The 27,884-nt window shown below is 40.1% G+C and overlaps 1 protein-coding gene across 1 annotated transcript in view; it reads left to right on the top strand.

Annotated features, from left to right (window-relative positions):
- The window catches only part of LOC126187708 (phospholipase DDHD2), a 208,278-nt gene that overhangs the window by 136,630 nt on the left and 43,764 nt on the right, over window positions 1-27,884 (top strand). Inside the window, exons 8-10 of the mRNA XM_049928952.1 lie at window positions 15,952-16,164; window positions 17,856-18,036; window positions 18,116-18,310. Of these exons, the coding sequence (XP_049784909.1) occupies window positions 15,952-16,164; window positions 17,856-18,036; window positions 18,116-18,310 (589 nt within the window). The remainder of the gene's footprint in view (window positions 1-15,951; window positions 16,165-17,855; window positions 18,037-18,115; window positions 18,311-27,884) is intronic.

Raw genomic sequence — 27,884 nt, forward strand, 5'->3', positions numbered from 1 at the left:
CGGATTTTAACGCACTGCGTCTTGATCTTGGCCTGCCATGTACTCTAGAAGCCCTTTTAGCGGATGACCCATGAGCAGCTGCTCGCGTTCTTCATTTTATCAATTTGACAACCCTCTCTAAGGACATTTGATTATGCTGTTTTCTTTTTTTTAATCCTATGCCTCAGTCTGTCTTTTATCGTGTTTTCCGTTTCGTTGCTGTTTTAAACTTGTGACTCGCGGTGCATTCCTAACATAGTCTGGGCACTAATGACAGTTGAAGTTGTGCGCCCTAAAACCACAAAAAAAAAAAAAAAAAAAAATCTTCCATAATTTGTGTGATGTCTCCTTTTCTTCTCCTTCCTCGTTCTAACAAACAATCTTGTCATCACCAATTCTGTAGCTATTCCTGCCATTGTCAAAATTTGTTCGCCAATTAACCTCACTAACCCTGCCAGAATCTAAGGTTTAGTTATCCCGTGATTATTCTCCTGTTAGGCATTGTTACTTGTTCATACAACATGTTTTCCGCATTACTTCCAGAATAGAACTTAAGCGGCTGCTAGCCGGGGACTGTACAACTGGTCCTCACTAGTGTAGCGATCTGGCCTAAAGTTTTCTGTCAAAATTTCATTTTCTTGGATACACCGAGAACATAATACGTAATCTTTGTCACCTGTTATTCCTGTTAGTCACCTATTTCCATTCTGGTAGTCTGAATCTCTGGATTTCACTGGTAATTATAACAATGCTGATCATTCGCAAACCAAATCAACCACATAATCGGATGGCGATTGGCATTCACCCGTTCGGCTTTACTCCGCTCAGCTAGTATAGCCCTGTCCCCTTTTGTCTGCGGAAAGTTTATTTCTAGATGTGATGAGGATTCTCCTGAGAGAGACATCATGTAAACTATGCACACATTCAAAAATCAACTTATGATTCATTCAGAAATCAACTTAAAATGTGTTCATGTCCAAAAACCAACAGGGACGCGTTTCAAAATCATATGAACAATTGATAGACCAACGTGTGCTGGATGCTAGGCACTTTGTGAAACAAGTTTTTTTTCTTCAAGGATATGAATTTGGCGCCCTCTTTGCCCACAGCATCTAGCTGTTTGCTGCGACTGCTTGGACAGCCAACAGCCACATTCCCGCATCCAGAAGCGGGAGAATCTACTAATCAAACAAGATGCAACTGCGCATGCGCATGAGCCCACTCGTAGCTGCTAAAACAAATCTAATGTAAACAGTTGACTTCATGCTCATTGGAGGCAATTTGTTGTTATGAAGTGTTGCGTAGTCTTCCTAAAGCCTTTGACACATTTTGCTGTCGGCAGATGCTTGCATGAGCACCGTGTGTCGTTGTTGTTTACAGCATTTCCTTTGCAATTCAAGTTATTTTTGTTTTTTTCTCTCGTTTATGTTTCATTGTTTAAGTATTATTCTGCAGTAGTGGGATACAGTAATATCCTTTGTTAGAGTATCGGTTCTTACAAAAATTTAACAGAAAACTAAAACAATGAAAAATTTCGTGAAGTCTAAAGATTTCCTGGGTTTTTCCCAGTTTTCTCCTGGATGAAAAACATCCCAGGTTTTTCCCGGATCTCCCGGGTCGTATATACCCTGGAAGAATGCCTGGAGACATCGCTCGTATGATGGCAGAACATTTTACTGTGATTAATGCCATGCAACTGCAGAAAGGGGCAAGTTGGACATCATATCCCACAATCTGAGCTGACAATACGGAGTCTTACACCTGTCATATCTCCATGTGGGAGCTAGAATCAGCACTGTCTGAGATTCCTGATACATCACGCGGTCACAACCAAATCTACTACTGCATGCTTCGACATTTGCCAGCAGTGTCAAAGGAAATCCTCCTCAAATGTTTTTTTTTTTTTATATATGGCAAACAGGTTATTTTCCCAACTTGAGAAGAGAGGCAATTTTGATACCTCTCCTCAAACCAGGAAAGGACTGCACATATCCCAGTAGTTAGTGGTGTGTCACCTTTACGAGGTGTGTATGAAAGACCCTGGAACAAGTGGTTAACCGTCATCTGGTCTGGTCATTTGAGACCAAGCAACTTCTTAGTCTCTCTCAGTGTGGATTCTGAAGATTTTGATCCACTGTCGACAACCTAATCCTATTATAGGCAGCTATTCAGCAGGCTTTCCTGTGTAAATATCACTGTGTTGGTATATTCTTCGATATCAGTGAAGTTTATGACACTGCTTGCTGACATAGTATCCTCGCTTAACTCCATCAGTGGGGCTTTCGTTGCCACCTCCTCATCTTCAAACAGATTGTTCTAGGTGTAAGTGCTTTATTAGGTCCCGAGTTGTTGACATGCAGTCAGATCATTTTGAGCAGGAGAATGGTGTTTCTCAGGTCAGTATTTTAATTGTTACTCTCTTTGCCATAGCCATAAACAGTATCATGTCTGCGGTAAGGAGTCAGGTGCATTGCTGTTTTCTGTTCCTCCAACCAGTGTTGCAGAGTCGACCTGTCAGTTGCAACATACACTGCAGTCATTAGAGAAGTGGTGTGTGTGTGTGTGTGTGTGTGTGTGTGTGTGTGTGTTTTTTTATTTTAAATTTTTAATTTACCTGACTTGCATGTGTAGGGACACCATGCTACATTTTAAAAAATACTCAGTGAGGTTTTTGGGTCTCATTTTTAACTCCAAATTGTCATGGTTACTATGGCTGAGCCCAGAATGCACTAAATATCATAAAGTGTCATAGTCACAGGTCTTGGGGAGTAGAAGGGTGTGTCTGCTCCAGTTTTATAGCTGTTTTGTGTGTTCATGGCTAGACTGTGGATGCACAGTCTACTGGTCATTGAGGACTTTTTTCCTTAAGTTTGTTGACACTATCCACACACATTGTTAGCTGCAACAGGCAGAAAAAATGCTTTGTTGGTGCTGCACACTTCAGTGATTTTGACCAATACAAACTCAAACTGTGGTGATGTTCTTCGGCACAGCAGTATAGAAACTGGCACAGAAACAGCTAAATGAAAAAAAAAAAAAAAATCCATGTAGTTTGCACATTTATTTATAAATAATAGCCAACTTAGGTTTTGTGGGAGACCAGATGTACAAGACTTGTGTGCTGATTTGAAATTCTAGATTTGCATGTTTCACTGTTCACCACTTCTGCATAAGCTTTCATTGATTGTGATATAGTGTGAATTTTTGAACATTACTCTCATCATCAGTTGTGGACTTGAACTTATTTGTGCTCTTTTAAAATTTTTGAGAACAGTAGGCCTATCCTCGTTCAAAACAATCTTCTCTAATTTCATTGTATAATAACATGAGAAATAGTCTTCTTCTTTTTTCTTTTTTTTTTAGAATTTTTGGATGATTATAAACCTATATTTTTGTAAGTTACTGGTATGAGTACTTTGGATACATAATGTATTTCGTATTGAATCAGCATTTGTGGTCACAGAACACCTCTAAATTTCATTGTATATCAGTGCAGATAAACATGCATTTTTGAGAATTTTTGGAAGCTGCTATTGTCCTGTACATAATCTAATTTGTAGTAAATCGGTGTTTGTGACTTACTGTAGCAGAAGTGCTGAGTGACATGTTGTGTTACATCTAGATTTCCCGTAAAGAGGAGTAGCCCTATATATTATCAACATTTACCATAAATTAACTTTGTTTTCGAGTTTGCTAACAATTGTGCTTAAACTCAAAGGTTTTTAGGAAACTAGAATTTTTACCACAGGTTTTTCTGTTTCCATAATAGAAATCTTGTTTTGTGTATTTTCTTCATTTCTTATAGCAAAATTATCAACTTCCTAGCTCAAGAGATTAAAAGATAATCAGCAGACTTACAGTTATTTGCTCACTGTCCTGTAATAAATTGCACCAATTAAAATGCAGCCCCACTGTGAATGCTATTCTTGAACACAGAATGAGTTGGTTAACAGTCATAAGCAGCGAGTTGGTTAAGTCATATACAGCTGGAAATTTCCCTGACCACTATCAAATGATTGGTATCTGGTGCATGTCATTGTGTTGGAAGAGCTTCTGAGACTCGTGTACTTGTGGTACCAGTACCAAAAGTACCTCAAGTATTATCTACTCCCGTGGCTCCTGTCTGCTCTGCAGAAAGTAAGAGATCCGTCATTATTCATTCATCTGACTGTGAGTGGTGTTTCAAAGTTAGAGCTAGGTGTCCTTAACAGCGTGGATGGGGACCAGGGAGGACTCAGGGTGTTGTACCGATTCCCCTAACCAACAAGTTTGAGGTATTGTCTTTCACTGAAACTGAAACTGATCTGGTGGGATTCACTTCACCTTTTGGGGGGAAAACTGTTTTGTCTGGTGCCAGGAGGCAGCAAACACAAAAGGATAGGGATCTGTTGATTGTCAGCAATTCAAACATATGGTGAATGATGGTACCCCTTGGGGAAATGGCAGCAAGGACAGAAAAGGACACCAGGTGCACTCATTGTGTATGCCTTGGGGCCTCCCTCAACATGTTGAAGAGGCTATTCCAACAGCCAGTGAGGGAATAGGGTTCAACCTAAAGCAGATTGGGATGCATGTTTGAACAAATGATGCCTGTCTTCTGGGCTCTGAGGCCATATTTGAGTCATTCCAGTTACTGGCAGAGAAGGTTGAGAAGACCAGCTTGTGCATGGAGTTTCAATGAAGCTCACAATTTGGAGCATTGTACCAAAACTGGCCATGGCCCTTTGGTTCCGTGTTGAGCAGAAGGACTGAACCAAAAACTTCAATGATCCTGTAACAAGCTAGACTGTGACTTTTGGATTTTTGCCATAGGGATGAGAACTTTAGGGTCCCCCTAAGTGGGTCGGGTGTGCAGTACGCAACAGAGGATGCTACTCTGATATGACCGTGTGTGGTGTACACATGAGGTGATTTTAGATTAGGCGACCCTCCATTCAATCCAGATAACAATAGCTCTAGTAAACCCAGAAATATCAGTGTAAGATCAAAAATGGTTCAAATGGCTCTGAGCACTATGGGACTTAACATCTGTGGTCATCAGTCCCCTAGAACTTAGAACTGCTTAAACCTAACTAACCTAAGGACATCACACACATCCATGCCCGAGGCAGGATTCGAACCTGCGACCGTAGCAGTCGCGCAGTTCCGGACTGAGCGCCTAGAACCGCTAGACCACTGCGGCCGGCTAAGATCAAAAGAAATGCCTCTCACAGATTAGAGTATTAAAATCCTAATCGTTAGCTGCCGAAGCATTCACAACGAAATGCCAGAAGCATTCACAACGAAATGCCAGAGCTTTAAGCACTCCTGAAAAGCAGTGAAGCTCACATAATACTAGGTACAAAAATCTGGTTCAAACCTGAAATTGATAGCAGTCAGATTTTTGGAGAAAATTTGAATCCCTATTGAAAGGACAGGCAAATGGGAAGTGAAAGTGGTGTGGTTGTCACAGTGGGCAAGAAACTCAAATCCACTGAGATAGAAATTGAAGCTCCATGCGAGATTGTTTGGGCAAGACCAATATGAGGGGTCATCATAAAATGATAATGGATCCTTCTATCACTCAACAGACTCGTCTCCTGACCTAACTGCACACTTCAGCAAAAACCTCAATTCACATTTTAAATAAGTTCCTCATTCACACTGTAATCGTCTGTGAACGCTTTAATTATCCAACAATTAATTGGGAAGTTTACAGTTTTGTTAGTGGTGGGCATGAAAGGCATCCTATAAAAATTTACTAAATGCGTTCTTTGAAAACTACCTACAACACGTAATTTGGAATCCCACTCATGATGGAAATATAATGAATCTAATGTAAATAAATAGTCCTGACCTCTTTGAGGATGTCCACACTGAAGCTGGTATCAGTGATCATGACACAGACACACAAACGAACACAAACATACACACAAAATTCAAGCTTTCGCAACAAACTGTTGGCTCATCAGGAAAGAGGGAAGGAGAGGGAAAGACGAAAGGATGTGGGTTTTAAGGGAGAGGGTAAGGAGTCATTCCAGTCCCGGGAGCGGAAAGACTTACCTTAGGGGGAAAAAAGGACGAGTATACACCGCGCACACACGCACATATCCATCCACACATATACAGACACAAGCAGACATATTTAAAGACAGAGTTTGGGCAGAGATGTCAGTCGAGGCAGAAGTGCAGAGGCAAAGATGTTGTTGAATGACAGGTGAGGTATGAGTGGCGGCAACTTGAAATTAGCGAAGATTGAGGCCTGGTGGATAACGGGAAGAGAGGATATATTGAAGAGCAAGTTCCCATCTCCGGAGTTCGGATAGGTTGGTGTTAGTGGGAAGTATCCAGATAACCCGGACGGTGTAACACTGCGCCAAGATGTGCTGGCCGTGCACCAAGGCATGTTTAGCCACAGGGTGATCCTCATTACCAACAAACACTGTCTGCCTGTGTCCATTCATGCGAATGGACAGTTTGTTGCTGGTCATTCCCACATAGAATGCATCACAGTGTAGGCGGGTCAGTTGGTAGATCACGTGGGTGCTTTCACACGTGGCTCTACCTTTGATTGTGTACACCTTCCGGGTTACAGGACTGGAGTAGGTGGTGGTGGGAGGGTGCATGAGACAGGTTTTACACTGGGGGTGGTTGCAAGGGTAGGAGCCAGAGGGTAGGGAAGGTGGTTTGGGGATTTCATAGGGATGAACTAAGAGGTTACGAAGGTTAGGTGGACGGCGGAAAGACACTCTTGGTGGAGTGGGGAGGATTTCATGAAGGATGGATCTCATTTCAGGGCAGGATTTGAGGAAGTCGTATCCCTGCTGGAGAGCCACATTCAGAATCTGATCCAGTCCTGGAAAGTATCCTGTCACAAGTGGGGCACTTTTGTGGTTCTTCTGTGGGAGGTTCTGGGTTTGAGAGGATGAGGAAGTGGCTCTGGTTATTTGCTTCTGTACCAGGTCGGGAGGGTAGTTGCGAGATGTGAAAGCTGTTTTCAGGTTGTTGGTGTAATGGTTCAGGGATTCCGGACTGGAGCAGATTCGTTTGCCACGAAGACCTAGGCTGTAGGTAAGGGACCGTTTGATGTGGAATGGGTGGCAGCTGTCATAATGGAGGTACTGTTGCTTGTTGGTGGGTTTGATGTGGACGGACGTGTGAAGCTGACCATTGGACAGATGGAGGTCAATGTCAAGGAAAGTGGCATGGGATTTGGAGTAGGACCAGGTGAATCTGATGGAACCAAAGGAGTTGAGGTTAGAGAGGAAATTCTGGAGTTCTTCTTCACTATGAGTCCAGATCATGAAAATGTCATCAATAAATCTGTACCAAACTTTGGGTTGGCAGGCCTGGGTAACCAAGAAGGCTTCCTCTAAGTGACCCATAAATAGGTTGGCGTACGAGGGGGCCATCCTGGTACCCATGGCTGTTCCCTTTAATTGTTGGTATGTCTGGCCTTCGAAAGTGAAGAAGTTGTGAGGAAGGATGAAACTGGCTAAGGTAATAAGGAAAGAGGTTTTAGGTAGGGTGGCAGGTGATCAGCTTGAAAGGAAGTGCTCCATTGCAGCGAGGCCCTGGATGTGTGGAATATTTGTGTATAAGGAAGTGGCATCAATGGTAACAAGGATGGTTTCTGGAGGTAACAGATTGGGTAAGGATTCCAGGAGTTCGAGAAAGTGGTTGGTGTCTTTGATGAAGGATGGGAGACTGCATGTAATGGGTTGAAGGTATTGATCTACGTAGGCAGAGATACATTCTGTGGGGGCTTGGTAACCAGCTACAATGGGGCAGCCGGGATGATTGAGTTTGTGAATTTTAGGAAGAAGGTAGAAGGTAGGGGTGTGGGGTGTTGGTGGGGTCAGAAGGTTGATGGAGTCAGCTGAAAGGTTTTGTAGGGGGCCTAAGGTTCTGAGGATTCCTTGAAGCTCTGCCTGGACATCAGGAATTGGATTACCGATCCATCGTCATTCTTCCAGCGGACAAGGGTTCCACGGCCGTGGTACTTGATCGTCGGGAGTATGTGGCTGAGGGACTGCGTCCCCACTCCACCAAGAGTGTCTTTCCGCTGTCCACCTAACCTTCATAACCTCTTAGTTCATCCCTATGATATCCCCAAACCACCTTCCCTACCCTCTGGCTCCTACCCTTGCAACCACCCCCAGTGTAAAACCTGTCCCATGCACCCTCCCACCACCACCTACTCCAGTCCTGTAACCCGGAAGGTGTACACAATCAAAGGCAGAGCCACGTGTGAAAGCACCCACGTGATTTACCAACTGACCTGCCTACACTGTGAAGCTTTCTATGTGGGAATGACTAGCAACAAACTGTCCATTCGCATGAATGGACACAGGCAGACAGTGTTTGTTGGTAATGAGGATCACCCTGTGGCTAAACATACCTTGGTGCACGGCCAGCACATCTTGGCACAGTGTTACACCGTCCGGGTTATCTGGATACTTCCCACTAACACCAACCTGTCAAAACTCGGGAGATGGGAACTTGCCCGTCAGTATCCTCTCTTCTCGTTACCCACCAGGCCTCAACCTCCACTAATTTCAAGTTGCCGCCACTCATACCTCACCTGTCATTCAACATCATCTTTGCCTCTGTACTTCCGCCTCAACTGACATCTCTACCCAAACTCTTTGCCTTTACAAATGTCTGCTTGTGTCTGTGTATGTGCGTATCGATATGTGTGTGTGCACGCGAGTCTATACCTGTCCTTTTTTCCCCCTAAGGCAAGTCTTTCCGCTCCCGGGATTGGAATGACTCCTTACCCTCTCCCTTAAAACCCACATCCTTTCGTCGTTCCCTCTCCTTCCCTCTTTCCTGACGAAGCAGCTGTTGGTTGTGAAAGCTTGAATTTTGTGTGTATGTTTGTGTTTGTTTGTGTGTCTATCGACGTGCACTGGATAGATGTGTACCTAGTAAAACCGTTCATAATGGGATAGATCGTCCATGGTATTCAGTCACTGTACAGAAATTTTTAAAGAAACAGAGATTACTACGTGATGACTGTAAAACAAAGCATAGGGTAGTAGATGGAGAGATGCTGAATGAGACATGTTTTGCTGTGAGGAGAGGAATGCATGAAGCCTTCAGTGACTTCTGTGGCAGAATGTTGTCAAATGATCTTTCACGAAACCCAAAAAATTTTGGGTATTTGTAAAGGCTGTTAGTGGCACATTAGTCAATGTCCAACCCCTTTTGAACGAGATAGGAACTGAGATTGAGGCTATCAAAGCAAAAGCTGAAGTGGTGAACTGTTTTCAAATGTTCCTGTGTAAAGGAAAACCCAGGAGACTCATCCCAGTTTAATCCTCATATCACTAAAAAGATGAGTGAAGTGAGTGTTAGTGGTGTTAAGAAACAGCTGAAATCATTAACATTGAACAAAGCTTCAGTACGCAGTGGAATCTGTATCACATTCTGTTCTGAATTTGTGAGTGATTTATTCCCTCTTCTAACTATAATCTATCATAGATCTGCCGAACAAACAAACCAACCATACCCACTTCTTTGAGAAAAGCACAGGGCCCACTGTCTACAGGTAGGGTAGTAGAAGTGATTCACCAAACTACCGTCCAGTGTCCTTGGCACTGATTTGTTGTGGAAGCATAGAACATATTCTGAGCTCAAACAGCTTGAGCAGAATGACCTCCTCCATGCCAACCAGCATGGATTCCGAAAACATTGATCACGTGAAACCCAACGTGCATTTTTCTCACATGACAGACTGAAAGCTTTGGTTCAAGGCAATCAGGTAGATGCAGTATTTCTTCATTCCTGAAAAACATTTGACACAGTACAACACCTATGCTTATTTTCAAAAGTACTATCATACAGGGTGTTGAGTGAAATTTGGGACTGACTGCATGAAGGACGGTTTGGTAGGGAGGACACAGCATGTTATCTTGGATGGAGAGTCATCGTTATTTGTAGAAGTGACTTTGGTTGTGCCGCTGGGAAATGTGTTGAGATCCCTGCTGTTCATGTTGTATATTAATGATGTTGCATACAGTTTTAATTATAATCTCAGACTTTATACAGACGATGCGGTTATCTGTAATGAAGTACAGTTAGAAAGAAGGTGCATAAATATTTATCCAGATCTTGATCAGATTTCAAAGCGGTGCAAAGGCTGGCAACTTGCTTGAAATATTTAGAAATGTAAAGCTGTGCATTTCACAAAATGAGAAAACGTAGTATCCTATGACTATAATATCAATGAGCCACAGTCAGAATCAGCCAACTTGTACAAATATCTAGGTGTAACACTTGTAGGGATATGAAATGGAATTATCACATAGGCTCAGTCGTGGGTAGAGCAGGTTGTAAACATTGGTGTATTGGTAGAATACTGGGGAAGTGTAGTCAGTCTACAGAGGAGATTCCTTACGAGTCACTCGTGTGACTGATTCTAGAATATTGCTTAAGTGTGTGGGATCCATACCATATAGGACTTAAAAGGGGTATTGAGCATATACAGAGAAGGGCAGCACAAATGGCCACAGGTTTGTTGGATCTGTGGGAGAGTGTCACAGGGATACTGAAGAAACTGAACTGCCAGACTCTAGAAGATAGACGTAAACTATCCCAAGAATGTCCTCTAACACGGTTTCAAGAACTGACTTTAAATGACGACACTCTAGGTACATACTACAAGCCCCTACATGTTGCTCACATAGGACTGAGAATATAAGATTAAAATAATTTCAGCACACACAGATGCATTGAAATGAGCATTATTCGCGCACTCCATATGTGAATGGAATGGGAAGCAACCCTAATAACTGGTACAACGTGACATACTCTCTGCCATGCACTTCACAGTGGTTTGCAGAGAGTAGATGTAGATGTGATTAGGCTGGCCACAGGTGCTTACAGGACCAGCCCAATACTCAATATCTCTGCTGAGGCACTGGGGAACCACCACTCACCATCTGGCGGCAGCTCCTCATTGTGTGTTAAGTGTGTAAGTTCCTCTTAGTTTCGACTTTACCTGAATATACTGTTGCTCGTCCACCTCTGGAACCCCTTTTCTCCAATCATACACGAGTGACAATACTATTTGGGATCTGTGTGCAGCCTGTCCTGGAGTCACTTGGTATGGAGCACGTGCAGCCACAAATAAAAGGTTTTCACTGCCTGCCACCATGGTTATTGTAGGGGCCCAGAGTAGTTTTGGATCTGGTGCAGTACAAGAGAGATTGAATTCCAGCATATGTTTTTAATGCATTATTCTATGATGTCTTTACGGATATGTTGAAATAGGGGCTCCATTGGTTGCTCTGTTGTTTTTCCTGATTGTGTGCTTATGGTGTGACTGCCGTGAGACTTCACTGTCTTCGATATGGAATTATAAGCAATCTTGTGGGCACTGGAGCAGATGAGATGTGCTTAAAGTGCAAAATTCCTTGTCTGTTCCATTTCTCTGAGTGCCCTTCACTCTTGCAATGCTTGTACCCAGCCGGTAGAATAGTCCAGAAATGTCCAGGACATCCTGTTGCAACTACAACAGCTGAGGAAGTAGGTGTCTTTCTGCTGGGTATCAGTGCACATGGATATTGCAGGGAATGAAAGGGCAGACATGGCCGCCAAAGTAGTGTGCCAAACTAATGACAGTGTGCCATCCTCCTGCAGAATATTGCCTTGCTGTTGAGATGCAGTGTGTTGGGTCAGTGGGAAGTCAAGTGGCTGGAAGTGACTGATAATAAACTGCATCTAGTAAAGCCCACTGCACAGCTGTGGGCATACCTCCTTCCAGCCACATAGTTTGGATAAGGTCTCTCTTATTCATCTTTGGAGTGTGTTTACACTGTTCGTCCAAGCCTCAAGCCTCAGTAGTGTGTTTACATTTTGCAGTGTGCAGTTGCAGCTGTAACGGTTATAAAGCTAAGTACTGACAAAGTTATTTGTGCGCTGTTGTGTAGTTATTAAATTTAATAGTTTTCAGCAATGTTTCATGCTGTTTGTGGCAATTAAACGATTTAATAAACTTTTGGAAACTTCCCTCGCTGTGTTTTTTTTTTAGAGTTACCTGTGTGGTGAAGTTGTTTAGTCAATTTTGTGCTTTAATTTTCAGCTGATGTTTCATATTGTTTCTAGTGAAATATTTCAGTGAAATTTTCACTAAGTGTTTTAACTTCGTTGAGTGTTCCAGTGGGCGCTTGAATTTTTGGTTTTAGCTAATAATTTTGTGAAGTTTTGTTGGTATTGGTATTAGCTGTGGTGTAGTAGTATTTAATACAAGTAGTTGCTTTCTTAATAGGCAGAGAATTTCGAGACTGCCATTGATAGTTCTGTAAATAGTTCTACTGGTGTAACTGATCTTAGGTGACGTAGATGTATAGTTTTTTTTTTTTTTTTTTTTTTTTTTTTTTCAGTAACTGTAAAGTTTTACCATGAGTGGGAATTATGGGCTCTGTTGTATGTTTGTGAGTAGTGGGTTACGGTGTGGGATTTGTTCAAAGTATATTCATTGGGGGGGAATGTATTGGGGAAGCCAGTGGGCATTCTAGCGAGATCTTCTCCTGGGATTGCAGAATCTGTAGTAGAATTAAGTTGATAGAATAGCAGGCGTGTAAGATCTGTGTCCTTCAGGTGCAGTTACAATGTGCAAAGGAGGAACTAGATAGGTTGAGGAGCGTGAAGGGTGGTGGGGAATGGGAACTGGCAGTTGGCGAGAAGACAGCTAGGGGGAGGTGGTATTCAGACAGTTATACTTTGCGTATATGCAATGGATTTGGCCATATGTCAGAGTTGAGTGGAGAGGAGCCTCTTGTAGCTGTAGATGTAGGGAACATGTAGCAGTCCTCAGCAGTTAGGAGACCAAGGTCAGTTGCAAAGTCCAACAGAAAGGAGGAGGTTCTGTTGTCAATGTGTGGCGCTTGTGGTGTTCAGATCACTGTAGATCACATTGAATTAGAATGTGTTGAACCAGAGGGCAGTGGCAGATCTGCACTGTGTTTTAAGTGATGTTCAAACAAATGTGGTGAGACTATTAAGGTTCTGTGATTTATCCAACTTGTTTCTAAAAATTATGGGGAGATACTCTTAATGTGTTAACAGGGTGACTGGTTCACCCATGATTTTTTTGGCTCACCCATGATTTTTTGTAAGTGGTCAGCAAGTGAAATTTTCCTGTGCCTTTCTTTTACTCCTTTATCGTTTTTCATTCTTTTTTCATCCCAGGTGTTGCACCTCACACTATTTCTCCATGTTTTACAGCATGTGATATGGAGTGATTTTTGTGGGTCAACATGCATGCTTGCGCCAATGTGTTTTTAGCCCTTTCATCCATATTCATTTCTTTTAATATTTGTAAGGGCATGGATAACATCACTGTAGAGTGCCCTTACACTCAAAAGGCAACATAACGATGACAAATTACAAATCTCTTTGTCAAAAAAGTGAATCATAGCAAAAGGACTTTATTGTGTGTACTGCTGTTAAAGATGGGAATTGACAGTCGACATCTATGATTAAGTGTGTTAGCAAGGATTGTCATTCCAGTGCCAAAAGTTTCTTGACAGCAAATGTCAATGTCTTTTGGCGCCGGGGAACTTTTAAAACAAATCTGGTTAGCGTGTGCCCCATGACTTTTGGAAGATTTTGGAAATAGAAGTGAGATATCTGAGTGTATCGAAGACATTCCTTTATTTAGAAGCAAATTGAAAGACAGAATCCTAAAAGCAATGGAAAATGTAAAGGAACAACAAAAAATGACTTCAAGTTCTCTCCTTATATTTCTCTGTGTCTTGATGAAAGTACAGTTATAACAAAATATACCTGTTCAGCTGCTTTTGCTTGATATTGTGCTGTAAATAACCTTAAAGAAGAATTGATTGTGATAATATTGTGGCCAGCAATCGCTGAAGGTAAATTCTGACATGGTTCCTTTGAAAAAAAGGACATTGCCAATTCCCATCTTCCTGCATTTTGAGCTACTGCTTCATTTGTAATTACACTGTCATTGATGGTATGCTAAACCCTATTTTTTCTTCTTCCCTCCCATCATTTGCTGTCTTTCTGGTTAATTTTTTCTCTATGTAACCCTTCTGAAACTGAATGTGGCCTAAAGAAAAATTATTTTTAAATTCAAGTGTGGTTATTTGAATACAGGTTTTTTTTCTGGACATTTGTGAGACTTTTTCTGTATTCAGCATATGGTAAATTAATTTTCAAGAAAATTTGTTTGATGAAAGGTTTTGATATTTCTGATGTTACATGTTGTTTTACACTGAGAGAAATGTGTCTACAAGATTGCAGATATCAGTGATATATGGGGCGATTAAAAAGTTTACATGTAAATTGAAGGAGCTGATAGAGGAATCAAAACACGACGACTTAGCAATAGGAGTTAATTGTGTTGGAATAAATTCTGAGCCGGGGAAGGCTTTGGAATGCTAGGAGCAACAAGAACAATCAGTGCACATGCGCCATAAGTTCAGCAAAGATAATGTACTGTTTCTATGTTCATACAATTGCTTGTCATTCAAACCTTATGTGCATGACACCAGTTTCTGACCAACACTTTTTCCATGGTACTTGCAGTGTCTTATGAGATTCTTGTGATGCCTGATATACTTGCTAGTGTGTGCAAGAATGTTCTACAAAGATTTTATGTCTGTATTGAATGTGGTGGTCGCCATTTTTAGGGTTCAGTACCTCCATCAGTAAAAATGGAACCCTCATAGGATTATTTGTTTTTTGTATGTGTCAGTCTGTCAGAGTGTTCAAAAACCCTTCTTCTTAGGAACAGGTACACGTATCAAGTTGAAATTAGTGTTGCATACTAATATCTATGGTCCCTTGGCATTGTAAACATTGAAGCTTCTCAGTGCAACCAAAGGATACGGTCATTTTTGTTACAAATTTTGATACTTACAAACTAGCTCATCAAAAACTATAAGATACTTCTATTGACATAGGATAATGAAATTTGTCAAGAAGTAAGAAGTAAGGATTAAAAGTACAGCCAGAGGAAACAATCAAAAAATTGTGAATTTGTAATTACATCACACAAAAAAGGTAATTTGTTATCCGAATGCCCATCTGTCTATTAAGACTTTTTTAAAAAAGGAATAGATAGACATATCAAGTTGGAAAGGATGTCACATACTAAGGTCCTTAGTCTCATGGCAGCATAATAAATGTACGCTTCTAAGTCGATGCAACCAACAAATATGGACATTTATATCACATAATTTGAGACATGCAAACTCACGTGTTGAAACCTATAGGGTACTTCCTAATGACCTAAAACAGTGAAATGGTGAGAAGCAAGGTTTCACAGTAGAATCAATGGAAAAGAAATCTGAAAAGTGTTAATTTGTAATTATGTCATGCACAAGAAATATTTCTTGTGTCATTAGTTATCCAACTTCAAACTTGAAATTAAAACATTCTTGAAAGTCTTGGAATGATACCTTGCAAGTATCAGTGTCAATAACAGGCAAAAATTGTTGAGATTCTTGATTAGTGGAATGGATGAACTGTCATATATGTAATTAAGTCTGTTCGTAATCCTCAGGACCTGAGTCCTACCCCTACGTGGCCAATATTTGAATACCATCTGTAATATACAATGTTGTTGAGCAAACAGTGTATTATCTTTGCTGAATTTAAAATGTGTGTTCATTTATTTCCCTCGTCATTCCCGACATTCCAAAGCTTTCACTGGCTCAGGATTACTTCCAAGATGCTAAGTTCCTATTCCAAAGTTGTTGACTTTTGACTCATCAGCTAGCTCCTTCAATTTGTGTGCAATATTTTTGGATCAGCCTGAATAAAGTGCTGTAGTATGTCAAAGCACTAAAAATGCCTTGATCATAAAATGAATGCATTAAATATAGGTTAAACAATGTGTTTGCTGTTAATTTGATTGTAGCAGGGTAATTACATTATCTCAAATGATTAAATAAATTAAGTTTAACACTCCTTTCTCTAAGGAGTACAAGTAAAATAGAATTACATTCTTGATTTCAGACTATCATGGATACTGTAGGAAAAGAGCTGAACCGTTTGTATGATTTATTTCAAGAAAGAAATCCTAACTTCAAGGGTGGAGTTTCAGTTGGAGGCCACAGTCTTGGGACTGTAATATTGTTTGATCTTCTTTGCAACCAAAAGGATCGTTCAGGCAGAAACACAGAAGAACCCAACTCTGAATCAAGGGAAGGATCAGAAGGCAGAAACTGTGTAAGTTAATGCTGCAGTATTTGCACATTGTGATTTACGTGGAAAAGTACTTTGAGGGACATATTTGAATCATCATGGATGTCTATTTATTTATTTACTTGCTTGTTTTCCGTATAACAGTCATTTTTTAGACATTGTCATCTATTTAGTTCACGTATACATAGAGGTACAACTCATTGAGATAGAAGGTTGTACTAATTGAACTTCTCTTACCAGTGAAAGATAAATGCCTACAGTGATATAAAAAAGTGAAGATCAGAATTTATCAGTGTTTTGTTGCAAAAACAAGCCAGTGGCTATATATACTAACACTTTTACAAGGAGACCTTACAATTTGAAATCGTCTATTGAATAACAGCATCACTGTATTAATAAATACTTAAGTTTATTCTTTAAGGCATTTAGATCAGTTATCTTAAGGTCTGTTGTAAAAAGTTGTTTCTGTCATATACGAACTGTGGTCTGCGGTCTGTTTGGTACTTGTAATTCTGTGGAAGTTTTCCCTTCATCGTATATTACAGTTATGTACATTACTGTCCATTAAATTATGTTCTGAACTTACTTTCATAAACATGATTGCCTGCAAGGTGTATGTAGAGTAGATGGTAAGTATTTTATATTTTCTGAAAATTTCTCTACAATGCTCTTTCTTTTTGACATCAGCTATCACTATTAGTGCTTCCCCTCCTATCCCATACTCTCCTCACTCATCATACCCCTTGACCTCCTTCCACCCCCTGTCCCCACCACCACTCCCAAGCCCCACTCCTCGCCTGATCCTTGCCTGCTCCTCGCCATCCTCGCCCTCTCCTCACCATCCTCTCTCTTCTTCCCCCTCCCTGTCCTACCCCATGATCCCGTGTGCTACCCCATCATACCGTGTCCTACCCCTCCTCTCTCTGTCCCCCCATCCCCCCTCTCTATCTCCTTCCTTCCTCCCCATCATCTCTCTCTCTCTCTCTCTCTCTCTCTCTCTCTCTCTCTCTCGTTTTTGTGATCCAAAAAGGCTACCTGTATAGAGTGCAGGTGCCCCAACCCAGATCTCAATATCATATCAAAGATGTGGATGATCAAACTGAAATATATTGACTTTCTTATAAATATGATCTATGTACTATTTTGATGACAGATGTTTATCCACATTAATCTCCAAAAGTTTGTGTATAACTAAGTACCAGTGTAACTGTAATAACATTTATATCTTGAGTGTAGTTATTTTGATTATAGTTATTGTGTATTTAGAAGGAGCTTATTTACATTAATATAAGTTAAGAGTGTTGTAATTGATTTCACTGCTGTTGGCAGCAGTTTGCATATCACTGCCCCAACTGACAGAGGATAAGCCATCTCCATAGCTTATGACCATGAAGTCTTAAAGGTTCAGTTAAAGCATTAGCATACACAAGGAACAGAAAAGGCCCCACTGTACTTCCTTCAGGCACATTCTTTTTATAAGTTAGCTTAACACACCATTTCCTGTCTTTTAAATAGGAGTAAGTAGTTTTAAGGTGACTCCTCATATCCAATACTCGTTTAATTTTTGCAGTGAAATGGTATGACTCACAGTAGAAAATCATTTATCATCACTAACAAAGACAAGTATGAAAAAAAATGACGTACATTCTATCAGTTTATAATATTTAAAGTCTAGATGAATATAATTTTACAACATAAAATTATTGAATTTACAGGATACTGAAGGACAAGGTAATTCAACTCCTGTCTCAGAACCAAACCACTCGCTCCTGCAGAGGAGGTTGAGTAGACGAATAAGCTATGTTATGGGAAATGCTGGTACAGGGCAACCATACATCTCATATCCCCATTTACAGTTTACCCCAACGGCATTTTTTGCACTTGGATCTCCAATTGGTAAGTGTTTATGAAATGAAGACTTTATAGTGAAAAGTATTCAAGCATGTAACACAGTCTCATTTCTTTTTTCTTATAGGAATGTTTGTAACAGTGAGAGGCATAGATGCACTGGGAGAAGATTTTCATTTTCCAACTTGCCCAGCATTTTTCAATATATTCCATCCATTTGATCCAGTTGCATATCGTATAGAGACATTAATCAATCCAGAATTTGAAAATCAGAAACCTGTGCTGGTTCCTCATCACAAAGGAAGGAAGAGAATGCACTTAGGTAAGAAAAGTGAGTTGGAGGAAGAGAGAGAGAGAGAGAGAGAGAGAGAGAGAGAGAGAGAGAGGGGTGGGGGGGATCAGGTAGATCAACATATTATTGAAATTATCAGTATGATAGCAATGACTTATGACAAAGTAAGCACGCTTACCAATAACATTACATTTTAGTTCATTAGTTTCATTTAAGCTATTGCTGTTCAAGGTACATAAAATGTGTAATAAGGGGCATTTGTTTAAAAATATAAGATTGGGCATGATGAGATAGCTAGCTCTGAGGATAACATGAAGAGGTTTGATATACACTGAGGTGATAAAATTCATGGTTATGAATGATGGTCTGTAACAACTGTTAATGGCCTTCCATAGAGAGACTGTTGAAATTTGCCTTGACCCAGATCACAGAAAGACATTCTCCTTCTGTAGTTTAGTAGTTTCTCTCGGCTTTTGCAAATATCTGAAATTTGCACCAGAATAGCACCGATCCCGTACCCACTGGCATCTGTGTGTAGTTCGGTAGGTGCTCTCTCATCATACAGACCAAGTACAGGGTCAGTCGTCAGAGCTTTTCACAGAACATTGAAAGAATCTTGTTGGGCACCACCCAAGATTAATTTAGCATCAGATTTTAACAACACTTAGAGTGGCCTGGCTTTGATACAAAAGTCTTTGATAAAATGATGGTAACAAGAACATAATCTGAGGAAGTTTCTCACATCTCTAATACTTTTAGGAATAGGAAATTCCATTATAGATCTCACCTTTTGTGGGTATGGCCGCACACCTTTGTCCAAGTATTTTTATTTCTTTTGCTCCAAAGAGTCACTTTCTTGGATCAAGTTACAGTCCGCCTTGTTGGAGACACTTAAGAGCGGCCCTCAGTCTTTTTGCGTGTTAATCAGATATCTCTGAGAACACTATAATGTTAACTAAGTAACGAAGACACATCGTCCACTTCAGGTGACTTAGGAGATTATCCATCACCTGTCCAAAAGTTGCTGGTGCATTACACAAATCAAACGGAATTACCTTAAACTCTTACAGGCCCTCAGGGGTGATGAATGCAATTTTTTCACGATCAGCTTCACCTACTTCGATTGGCCAGTATCCTGAGTACATGTCCATGGTTGAGAAAAACTTCGCCCCCTTCAGATAACCTAGTGTATCATCAATTTGTGGAAGATGGTAAATGTCCTTTTCAGATATCTTATTAAGCTTCCTATAATCAACACAAAAGCACCAACTGCCATCCTTCTTCCTGACAAGAACCACTGGTGACGACCATGGGCTCTTCGAAGGCTGAATGATGTCATTCTTCATTATTTTCTCTACTTCATCCCCAATTATTCGGCATTGCATTTCTGACACACGATATGCTCTTTGACTCATTGGTTAATGGTCTCCAGTGCTAATCTGGTGCTTCACCATCATTTTGTCTAATTTGCTCTTTACCAGTGGATTGAAACATTCAGAACAACTCTTGAAGAATGGCAAGTAGCTTCTTCTGTTGTTTCTTAGTGAGATCTGGTGATAGTCGAGCTATACAATCTTGTCTTGTAGTGGTAGCGCTAATTTCGCACACAGACTCGGCATGGGAGGTTTCTATGACACTCAGCTGTTCTGCAATTAACAGTTCAGCGTTTGCCACACACATGCATCTTGAAAGGATCTGCGGTTCTCATCAACAGTTAACTATCTACAATTCATCGAATCCATTCTTAAACGAGACGACAGAGGCTGGGATGACTAAGTTATTCTTCAGTAGTATGCTTCTCTCACATTCCACTAAAAGATGCATGTGTTGATGCATGTGTTGCTGCATGACATGACAAGTGGCAGTTACGTTTCTAGTGCTGACTGCAGGAATGATCATTTAATCCAGCACACAGTCTCCACACACTCGGATGCACATCTTTCTGTCCACAGTATCACATCTCGTCTAGCATAATCTTCGAGTAACTACAATCTATAATTGCCTGAGAAGCTTTCAAAAAGTCCCATCCGAGAAAGATGTCATGACTACACTCTTGTAAGATGATGACTTCTAACAGCTGTGTATGGCCACTTACACCCACACGAATGGTACATCTTCCCATAGGTTTTACATATTTCCCATTAGCCACCTTCAGCAGAGATGTTTTGTTGCCAACGAATACGGTTTTCTGCAACTGGTGATGGTACTTCTCCTAAATGACTGAATATGATGCTCCAGAGTCCACAAGAGCTTGGGCTGGGTGGCCATGCATGAGGATATCGAAGTAGTTTCCAATCCTTTTTGTAGTGATCGACGGCAGAGGATTTTTCTCTTCAGTGGCCTCACCTCCAAGGAAGGTCGCATCCTTTAGTTTTCCAGGTTGCGGTGCCTATGTGATTGGCTGGAGCTTCTAAACAGCGATGGAGACCTTGATTGGCGTGTTGGGTAACGTCCTCTCCAGCGGCTAGCTTGCGGCGATGGTGACCTACATCGTCCACAAATTTTCTTGTTCATCTTCGTCGTCCCATAGTTGGTCTCGGCTGAGATCAGTCTGCTGTCTTCTGGCACAGGCATCATAAAATATCTACCGCCTTTCTTGACAATAGCGCACAACATGTCCCGGTCGTCCGCAGTGGGAACATAGTGGTTGGTTATCCTGGGTCCTCCAGACGTCAGATCTGGTGACCAAACTGGTTCCTCATACGGCATTGTAGGAACGTAATTCCTCGTGGCCTTGACTTTTTCACCATTCTAAAGGAAAATGAAGGACAAGAGATTGGGTTCAATGTCTGTTCCACTTCCTCCCATGTGACCTCTTGAAGCGTCTTGGTTTTTTGATCGCTGTGCAATGCAAGTGCCTTCTGAACTTCCTCTCTCACTATCTGACAAAGAACACTTGTGGAATCAGTTGCTTCCGCCATCACAGACATCGATACGATGTTTGGAAGCCGATCAAACTGCTTGCGTGTAATTCTTTTTTTATGCACTGGCACCATTTTAAGAAGTCATATGCTGTTGAAACCTCCTTCAGGAGTAGGGCTCAATACATGTCCTCAGCAACACCCTTCATGAGATGTGCAACCTTATCTTCCTCCTTCATTCTAGGATCCACTATTTTACACAGCTCCAAGACGTCTTGAATGTAGGATGCTGTCGTTTCTCCTCGACACTGTGCCCTGCGTTTTAATTTCTCTTCAGCTTTGCACTTCTGTCGTCATGTGTCACTGAAATACTTGCGCAGTTCCACCTGGAATACTTCACAGCTTGTGAACTTCTCCTCGTTGTTCTCATACCATTGCTTGGCAGGGCCCTCGAAGTAGAAAAATGTGTTAGTCAAACACAGGGTGTCATCCCGTTTGTTAAATTTGGCTATACGCTTACATACCTTCAGCCACTTTTTTGGATCTTGGCCATCATCACCAGAGAACCCAGAAGGATATCTCGTGTGGTGGCACACAGTTGCTGCATTGTCATGTCCTCCTCCTCCTCCTCTGTCTCCGATAGATTGCAATCTGTTGAATATGGCTCGAATTCGGGTTTCTCGCCATGTAAACAGCGGCTCTGTCATGGCCTGATGGGAGCCACTGTGTCACCAGTAATGTGTGCTATCAAAAGTTCCAATGTCCATTGCCTCCACCAGAATAATGTCACGTAGAGGAATGTGTAATTAGACGAATGGTGTTCACTAACTTCACTTAATGAAGGTTTATTCAAGACTTGTACATACAAGAGCACGGAGTGGACTGCCTCTGGCCAGAACACATACAATATATGTACAGCTACAGAACATTCCAGTACAATGATTCTTGACATTTGTGGATACTTCTAGAATGTACTCGAACTGAATATAGAAATTAAAATTTTACAGTTCATGTGAGTTTTGAGGTCATGACCCTCCATGCAACAGTTTAGCATCATAACCACTACACCACGGTGCTACTACTCAGCTTCTTCTGTGACAACATGAAAGATAAAAATTTATTCTTTCAGAAACAGAACAACTGTTTTTTAAGTCGCCACACATCTATCGGTAAAAAGTAAGGTTTCGTGGTACAAGTAAAGGAATAAATCTGAAAATTTTTAATCTGTAGTTATATCACACACAAAAAGTATTTCATTTGTCATTTGTCATCTTGACTTCAAACATGAAATTAAAAAATCAGTAACTCCGCATTCAGGCGGACTTGGTCACAGTGTTGAAAGTCAAACATCAGGTGAGCTGATTAGCTTCAGTTTTGTAATGATGTATACATTTGTTGTTTGACTTCTTTATGCCAGTTTTGGACAGGCACTGTAAACCACATGACCATAGCAATATGCCACATGCATCTTATTGTTGTCACTTGGAAATAATGTGATAGTTTTAACCTTCTGAAGAAGGGCACTAATTGCCCAAAGCAGTTAAGAAATAAAATTTCTTTTACGCAGGTGGTTGCTAATTGTTTCAAAATATAGCTATTTTCAGTTGCAGTTGTAAACCTTAAAACTCTTCCGTAGGATGAACATTCCAAAAAACAGTAGGTGGAAATATTGCAGTATTTGTATAAGCACATATGATGCAATTAAGTGGAAATGATTATCTGAAACAGATACTGCTGCCAAAATTTGTAGAATTACATAGAAAATGTTACATATGACATTCAAACCCCAAAAAAGTCACAGCAGTACAATGTAATTCATGTGGATGTACCCTAAAATCAGTACAATGAAAAACCTGCCAAAGCTGGAAATTTTGCTTTTTTTTGTTTACTTGATGACTAGTTTCATGCTAGAACCATTTTCAGATCATCATGCCAGACAGTCGAAATGATATTTCCAAAAATACTAAAACCATGTCAAAAATATATACTTATTATGAAGTGCAAATGAATAGTTACATTATCATACAAATAGATGTGTGCACTGTAACTGTTGATTTGCACTTCATAATATGTATATATTTTTGCCATGGGTTTTGTGTTTTTGGAAATACTATTTTGACTATCTGATATCAGTGAGTTGAAAAAGGGTCCTGGCCCAAAACTATTCATTGAGTGAATAAAAAATAATTGAAATTTGTATTGGCTGGTTTTTTGTTACACTGGTTGACAGAAGTTGCTGATCTGCAATTATTCCAGCATGCTGGAAGTTCATACACTGAAATGACAGGGGGACATTTGCCTCAACGAGCATACTATTCTCCCACTACCCTAGGTCCGCAACCTGCTGAAGACCAACAAAGGGGTAGTGTCCCAGATGATCACCGATCTGTGTTGTTCCTTACACAGAGTAGGTCCTACGTTTTGGCACTTACCATGTTCTGGAAGATTCCCTCTGACATACATAGCAGTCACTTGCGTGAACCTTACATGTTTTGTGCAGATTAGGAGGCACATCTTCCACTGTCTCTGTTATGGGACTGGAGTCTTGCACTTTTGTATGCTGCCCCCCCCCCCCCCCCCCCCCCTCATGTGTGTATAGCCTGTGGATTGTTCGGCACCAGACTGACACTGTTTGAGTAAATGATTATGCAAATGCATCCATTGCCTTCTTAAGACAGCTCCTAGCTACAAAGGGAATTTAATGCCATTTTCATCTCTCAGTATTCGATTCCATGTCATCTCCCATCACCCAGGCGAAATTTCACGAACTCTTCCCTCAGATAATACAAAATTTCCTCATCCTATCAATAGATATTGGTGCCTTTGGAACATTATTCCTGTTTATTACATTCATTTTACACTGTTACATCTTACGGTACTTCACAAAATTGTTACTAGCATAATTCTTCATTTCCATCAGAATTATATTAATTTTACAACATTACATTTGGTCTCCAATATGACTTCATTAGTATTTTAATACTCTGATACTTTTCGGTCTAAGAGCCATATGTATATTTACAAAAATATCACCAGTTTAACACTACATTTCATTATTTTCCAGCCCTTGCTGGGAACTTATTGTTTATCAGTACGTAATTGTGGGGAATGTGGTATTGGAGAGAGGGATTCAGTGTCCCTAGTTCTCCTGGGTAGAGGTCTCTTAGTCCTCCGCAGTCTCCGGACATCAATAGGGGAATGCTCTATTGATCTTAATTAATACATGGCACAGCTCTTTCTCACCATAGTCTGTATCAGTTTGGTGAACTGGGGTTTATCTAACAAGTGTACTTGGGGCACGTTCATTCACAACATTATTTGCCACACAAATTCTGGCACAGCGGTCTGAACTCACTATGTGACACATTCTGTGACCACAATTTCGTCAACATTTACAGTATATACATAGGCAATAAGATCATTAGTAGACATAAAATAGCAGATCCTGAGTATCCCCTTGTGAAATACTTGCTCAGTGACCATCTCCTGACCTTTTGTAGTTTATCAGTCTCTTATGCCCAGTGGCTTTTAAGTTGTCCAACAGGTGAACTGCATGCTTTAAAGCTAAAATTACAGGTATTTCTGAGATTTTCTGCTTCTCATCCCCTATGATAACTTGTTTCAATTGTAGCCTGATCTGAGCTCCATAGTCCTTGCATTTTCCCCAAAAATGTCAACTTGCTGGTACTACATACTATTATATCAGTTGGATATAACTCATTACACAGGACTGTTAATCCCCCAAACTTTGGAGCTAAATAACCATTAATTGCCCCATGTCTGCATCCAGATACCTTCATGTAACACAATGTATTTTACATTGCAGTCTGCAGCATTCATGCTCCACATCTGTCATTATCAAAGGTAGACATGAGCACTAAATTGTGTGTACATTTCTGAAGCTTGATCTTAATATTATTATAAGTAAACTGTTCAAGGGACAGTTGCATATACTACCCTTTGGTCTCATCATTTAGTAAGAGTTCTTACTGGAGCAATAAAGGTAAACATTCTTCTAGTTTCGTTAACTTCCGTTGGTAATGGCCATATCTTATATATAAGGTCATTCTACATCAAATACGCTAATACAATATTAAAAAATTGTCCCCACTCGACCATCTCCAAATCTAATTAAATTTGGTGTGAAGGTTCTATATGGTCTTCGAAGGCTATATTCCGAATTTCAGTCCAGTATCTGCAGTGGTTGAATTTTTAGGGTCTTTTAAAGAGAGGCTACTCACCTTTGCATCATGTACGAAGATGCAGATATGCCAAATTTGCTAGGTTCTTTTTAAAAGTTCCAGCATACATTTGGTCATTTTCTTTAACATACATTTGGTCATTTTCTTTAACATACATTTGGTCATTTTCTTTAACATACATTTGGTCATTTTCTTTAACATACATTGGGTCATTTTCTTTAACATACATTGGGTCATTTTCTTTAACATACATTGGGTCATTTTCTTTAACATACATTTGGTCATTTTCTTTAACATACATTTGGTCATTTTCTTTAACATACATTGACAGCTTTTTATGCTGAATTACATCGTGACAAAAATTTGAGATTTAACCACACCTAAATATAGATACAAGCCTCTAAAGTGGGTATAAAATCCACCATGATATTCTGAGAGCCAAGATTTGACCGACCACTGCTACTTTTCATATGCACCATCACACCAAAACTTCAGAAGGTTATTCCTACCTATGATGTCTATACATGAATCAAATTTAACAAACATTGGATGCCTAAAAGAAAAGATATGCATCTGCAAAGTTGGCCAAAATTTTTACATGCGAATTTTAGGGTATTTTTGGAGGACAATATCTCAACTGTCTTGCTCAATCCTCTTTTACGTACCAAAGGTGGAAAGAGCGTGCTTTAAGCTTTCACAGCTATGTTGTTCAATTTCCGGACCTTGCATATTGATGAGTAAGACTACCTATTCAAAATTAGGGAAGATGGATTATTGGTAAATACAAAAAATTAATACAATTTGAAGTTGTAAATCAAAAAATGTGTAATTGTAGTGTCTTTTAATAGTATAAGATTTGCCGGCAGGTCAGGGAATCCAACTGTGCTAGTAAGTGTTTTTACATTATTTTACAGTATAGAATATAAATGTAATAAAACCATGGGAAATGCTCTTAAGATCATAAGATCTAGATGATCATAATGGAATGGAATGTTATGTCGTTTGGAATGTTTTAACCCTACAATGCGTGATGTTGCGTGTATACATTGTCACTCAGTTTCCATCTACATTATAAAGCAGCAATAGTTCTTTAAGACTCTATCCTCACAGCAATTATACATTGCTGAAATACCGCTTTCAACTTTTGCTTTCATTATTGGCAATTTTCTCTGTATCAGTCTTCTGTTAGGTGTTACCTTTGTTGTTGACATTGTGCAGTCTTAATGTAGCTGAAGGTAAGCACTGAAACAATATATTTTGATGGCCTAATCTGTATATTTTATATGTAAACAAGACTGAATCGTCTATGTATCAAACCTGCATATTCATAAGCTTTCAAAATTGCTTGTTATAGGTTAATAAACTACTGTATAAAATGAACCAAGAGACCGTTTCACCCACCTGCTTTGGTGGATCAGATGGAGCTGACTGTCCTAAGTCATCACCATTCTGTTATGACATAAGTCAATTACAATCAGTTAAGGAAATGTCACCAATGGACAAGGAGCTTCTACGATGTAGGTCCTGGCTTGATTTTATTCAAGATGCCCAAATTTGTCCATACCATAATGCCTAGTTGATGACAATATTTTAGTTCCTACAGAAGACATGCTGCAACCTATTTGGCAAAGAAAAACACGTAACCAAGAAGACTTAATAGCAGTGACCATTGCAATTTCTGATAGGTTGAAGTTATTGACTAATGGTTTTCTACCTGGTCAGAAAATTTGTACCAAATTTAGAAAAGAGTGGCCCAAAAAGAATCATCCCACCAGGATAAGCGAGAATCACCATCCACTGAAGACATGGATGTCGTTGATGCTTGCTGTACTGCTAATATTTCATTATCATTACTTGGAGAGGTACCATTAACGGTTCAATGGATCAGCAAAAGGGATTTAATGGGATACATGAAGCACAAAGTTCTGATGGTCCAAGTTAGCATTACTAAGATAATTGCCACAGCTGCTGGTGTGAGCCAAGTAAATAATGCTCAAATACAAATCGAAGAGTGCCAAAAATTTGAAGATATGGTTATCTTAATTGAAGAACTTATGCTTCAGGCTTCAAGAAATTGCAGTAAAGTTCAAATTTTGACCCTGGCCCCAAATAGCTGGACTATTGAAAAAAGAAAACTGCTAAAGAATTTGTTGTTTCGACTCAAAGGAGTAGTAGTCTAGGAAACTAAAGATAGAAGATGGGATTTTGACAATATATGCAAACTGAAAAGGGAAAAAGCTCAACAATGAAGTAAAATGAAATATCCTTACTTTTTTTGGAGCTGATAAGTTTTCTTGTTTCTGCGTAAGCTAAAAGGATTGTGTTGCAGTAAAAATAAATGGGAAAAAGATTCACAAGCAGAAACATCTGTTCCTTTGAAACCAGAAAGAAATGTTCATGGAAATCAACTGAGCTTCTCAAAAGTTTGTGAGCTCACACTGAAATGGTTTACTACAGTTGGTGCTTCTGGATCACAGTCAGTATGCGTGTGTGCAATTCATCAAAATGTCAAATTAATGTTGGCTTCAGAAACATCCATCC

This window comes from Schistocerca cancellata, chromosome 5, assembly GCF_023864275.1.
Source record: "Schistocerca cancellata isolate TAMUIC-IGC-003103 chromosome 5, iqSchCanc2.1, whole genome shotgun sequence".
NCBI lineage: Eukaryota > Metazoa > Arthropoda > Insecta > Orthoptera > Acrididae > Schistocerca > Schistocerca cancellata.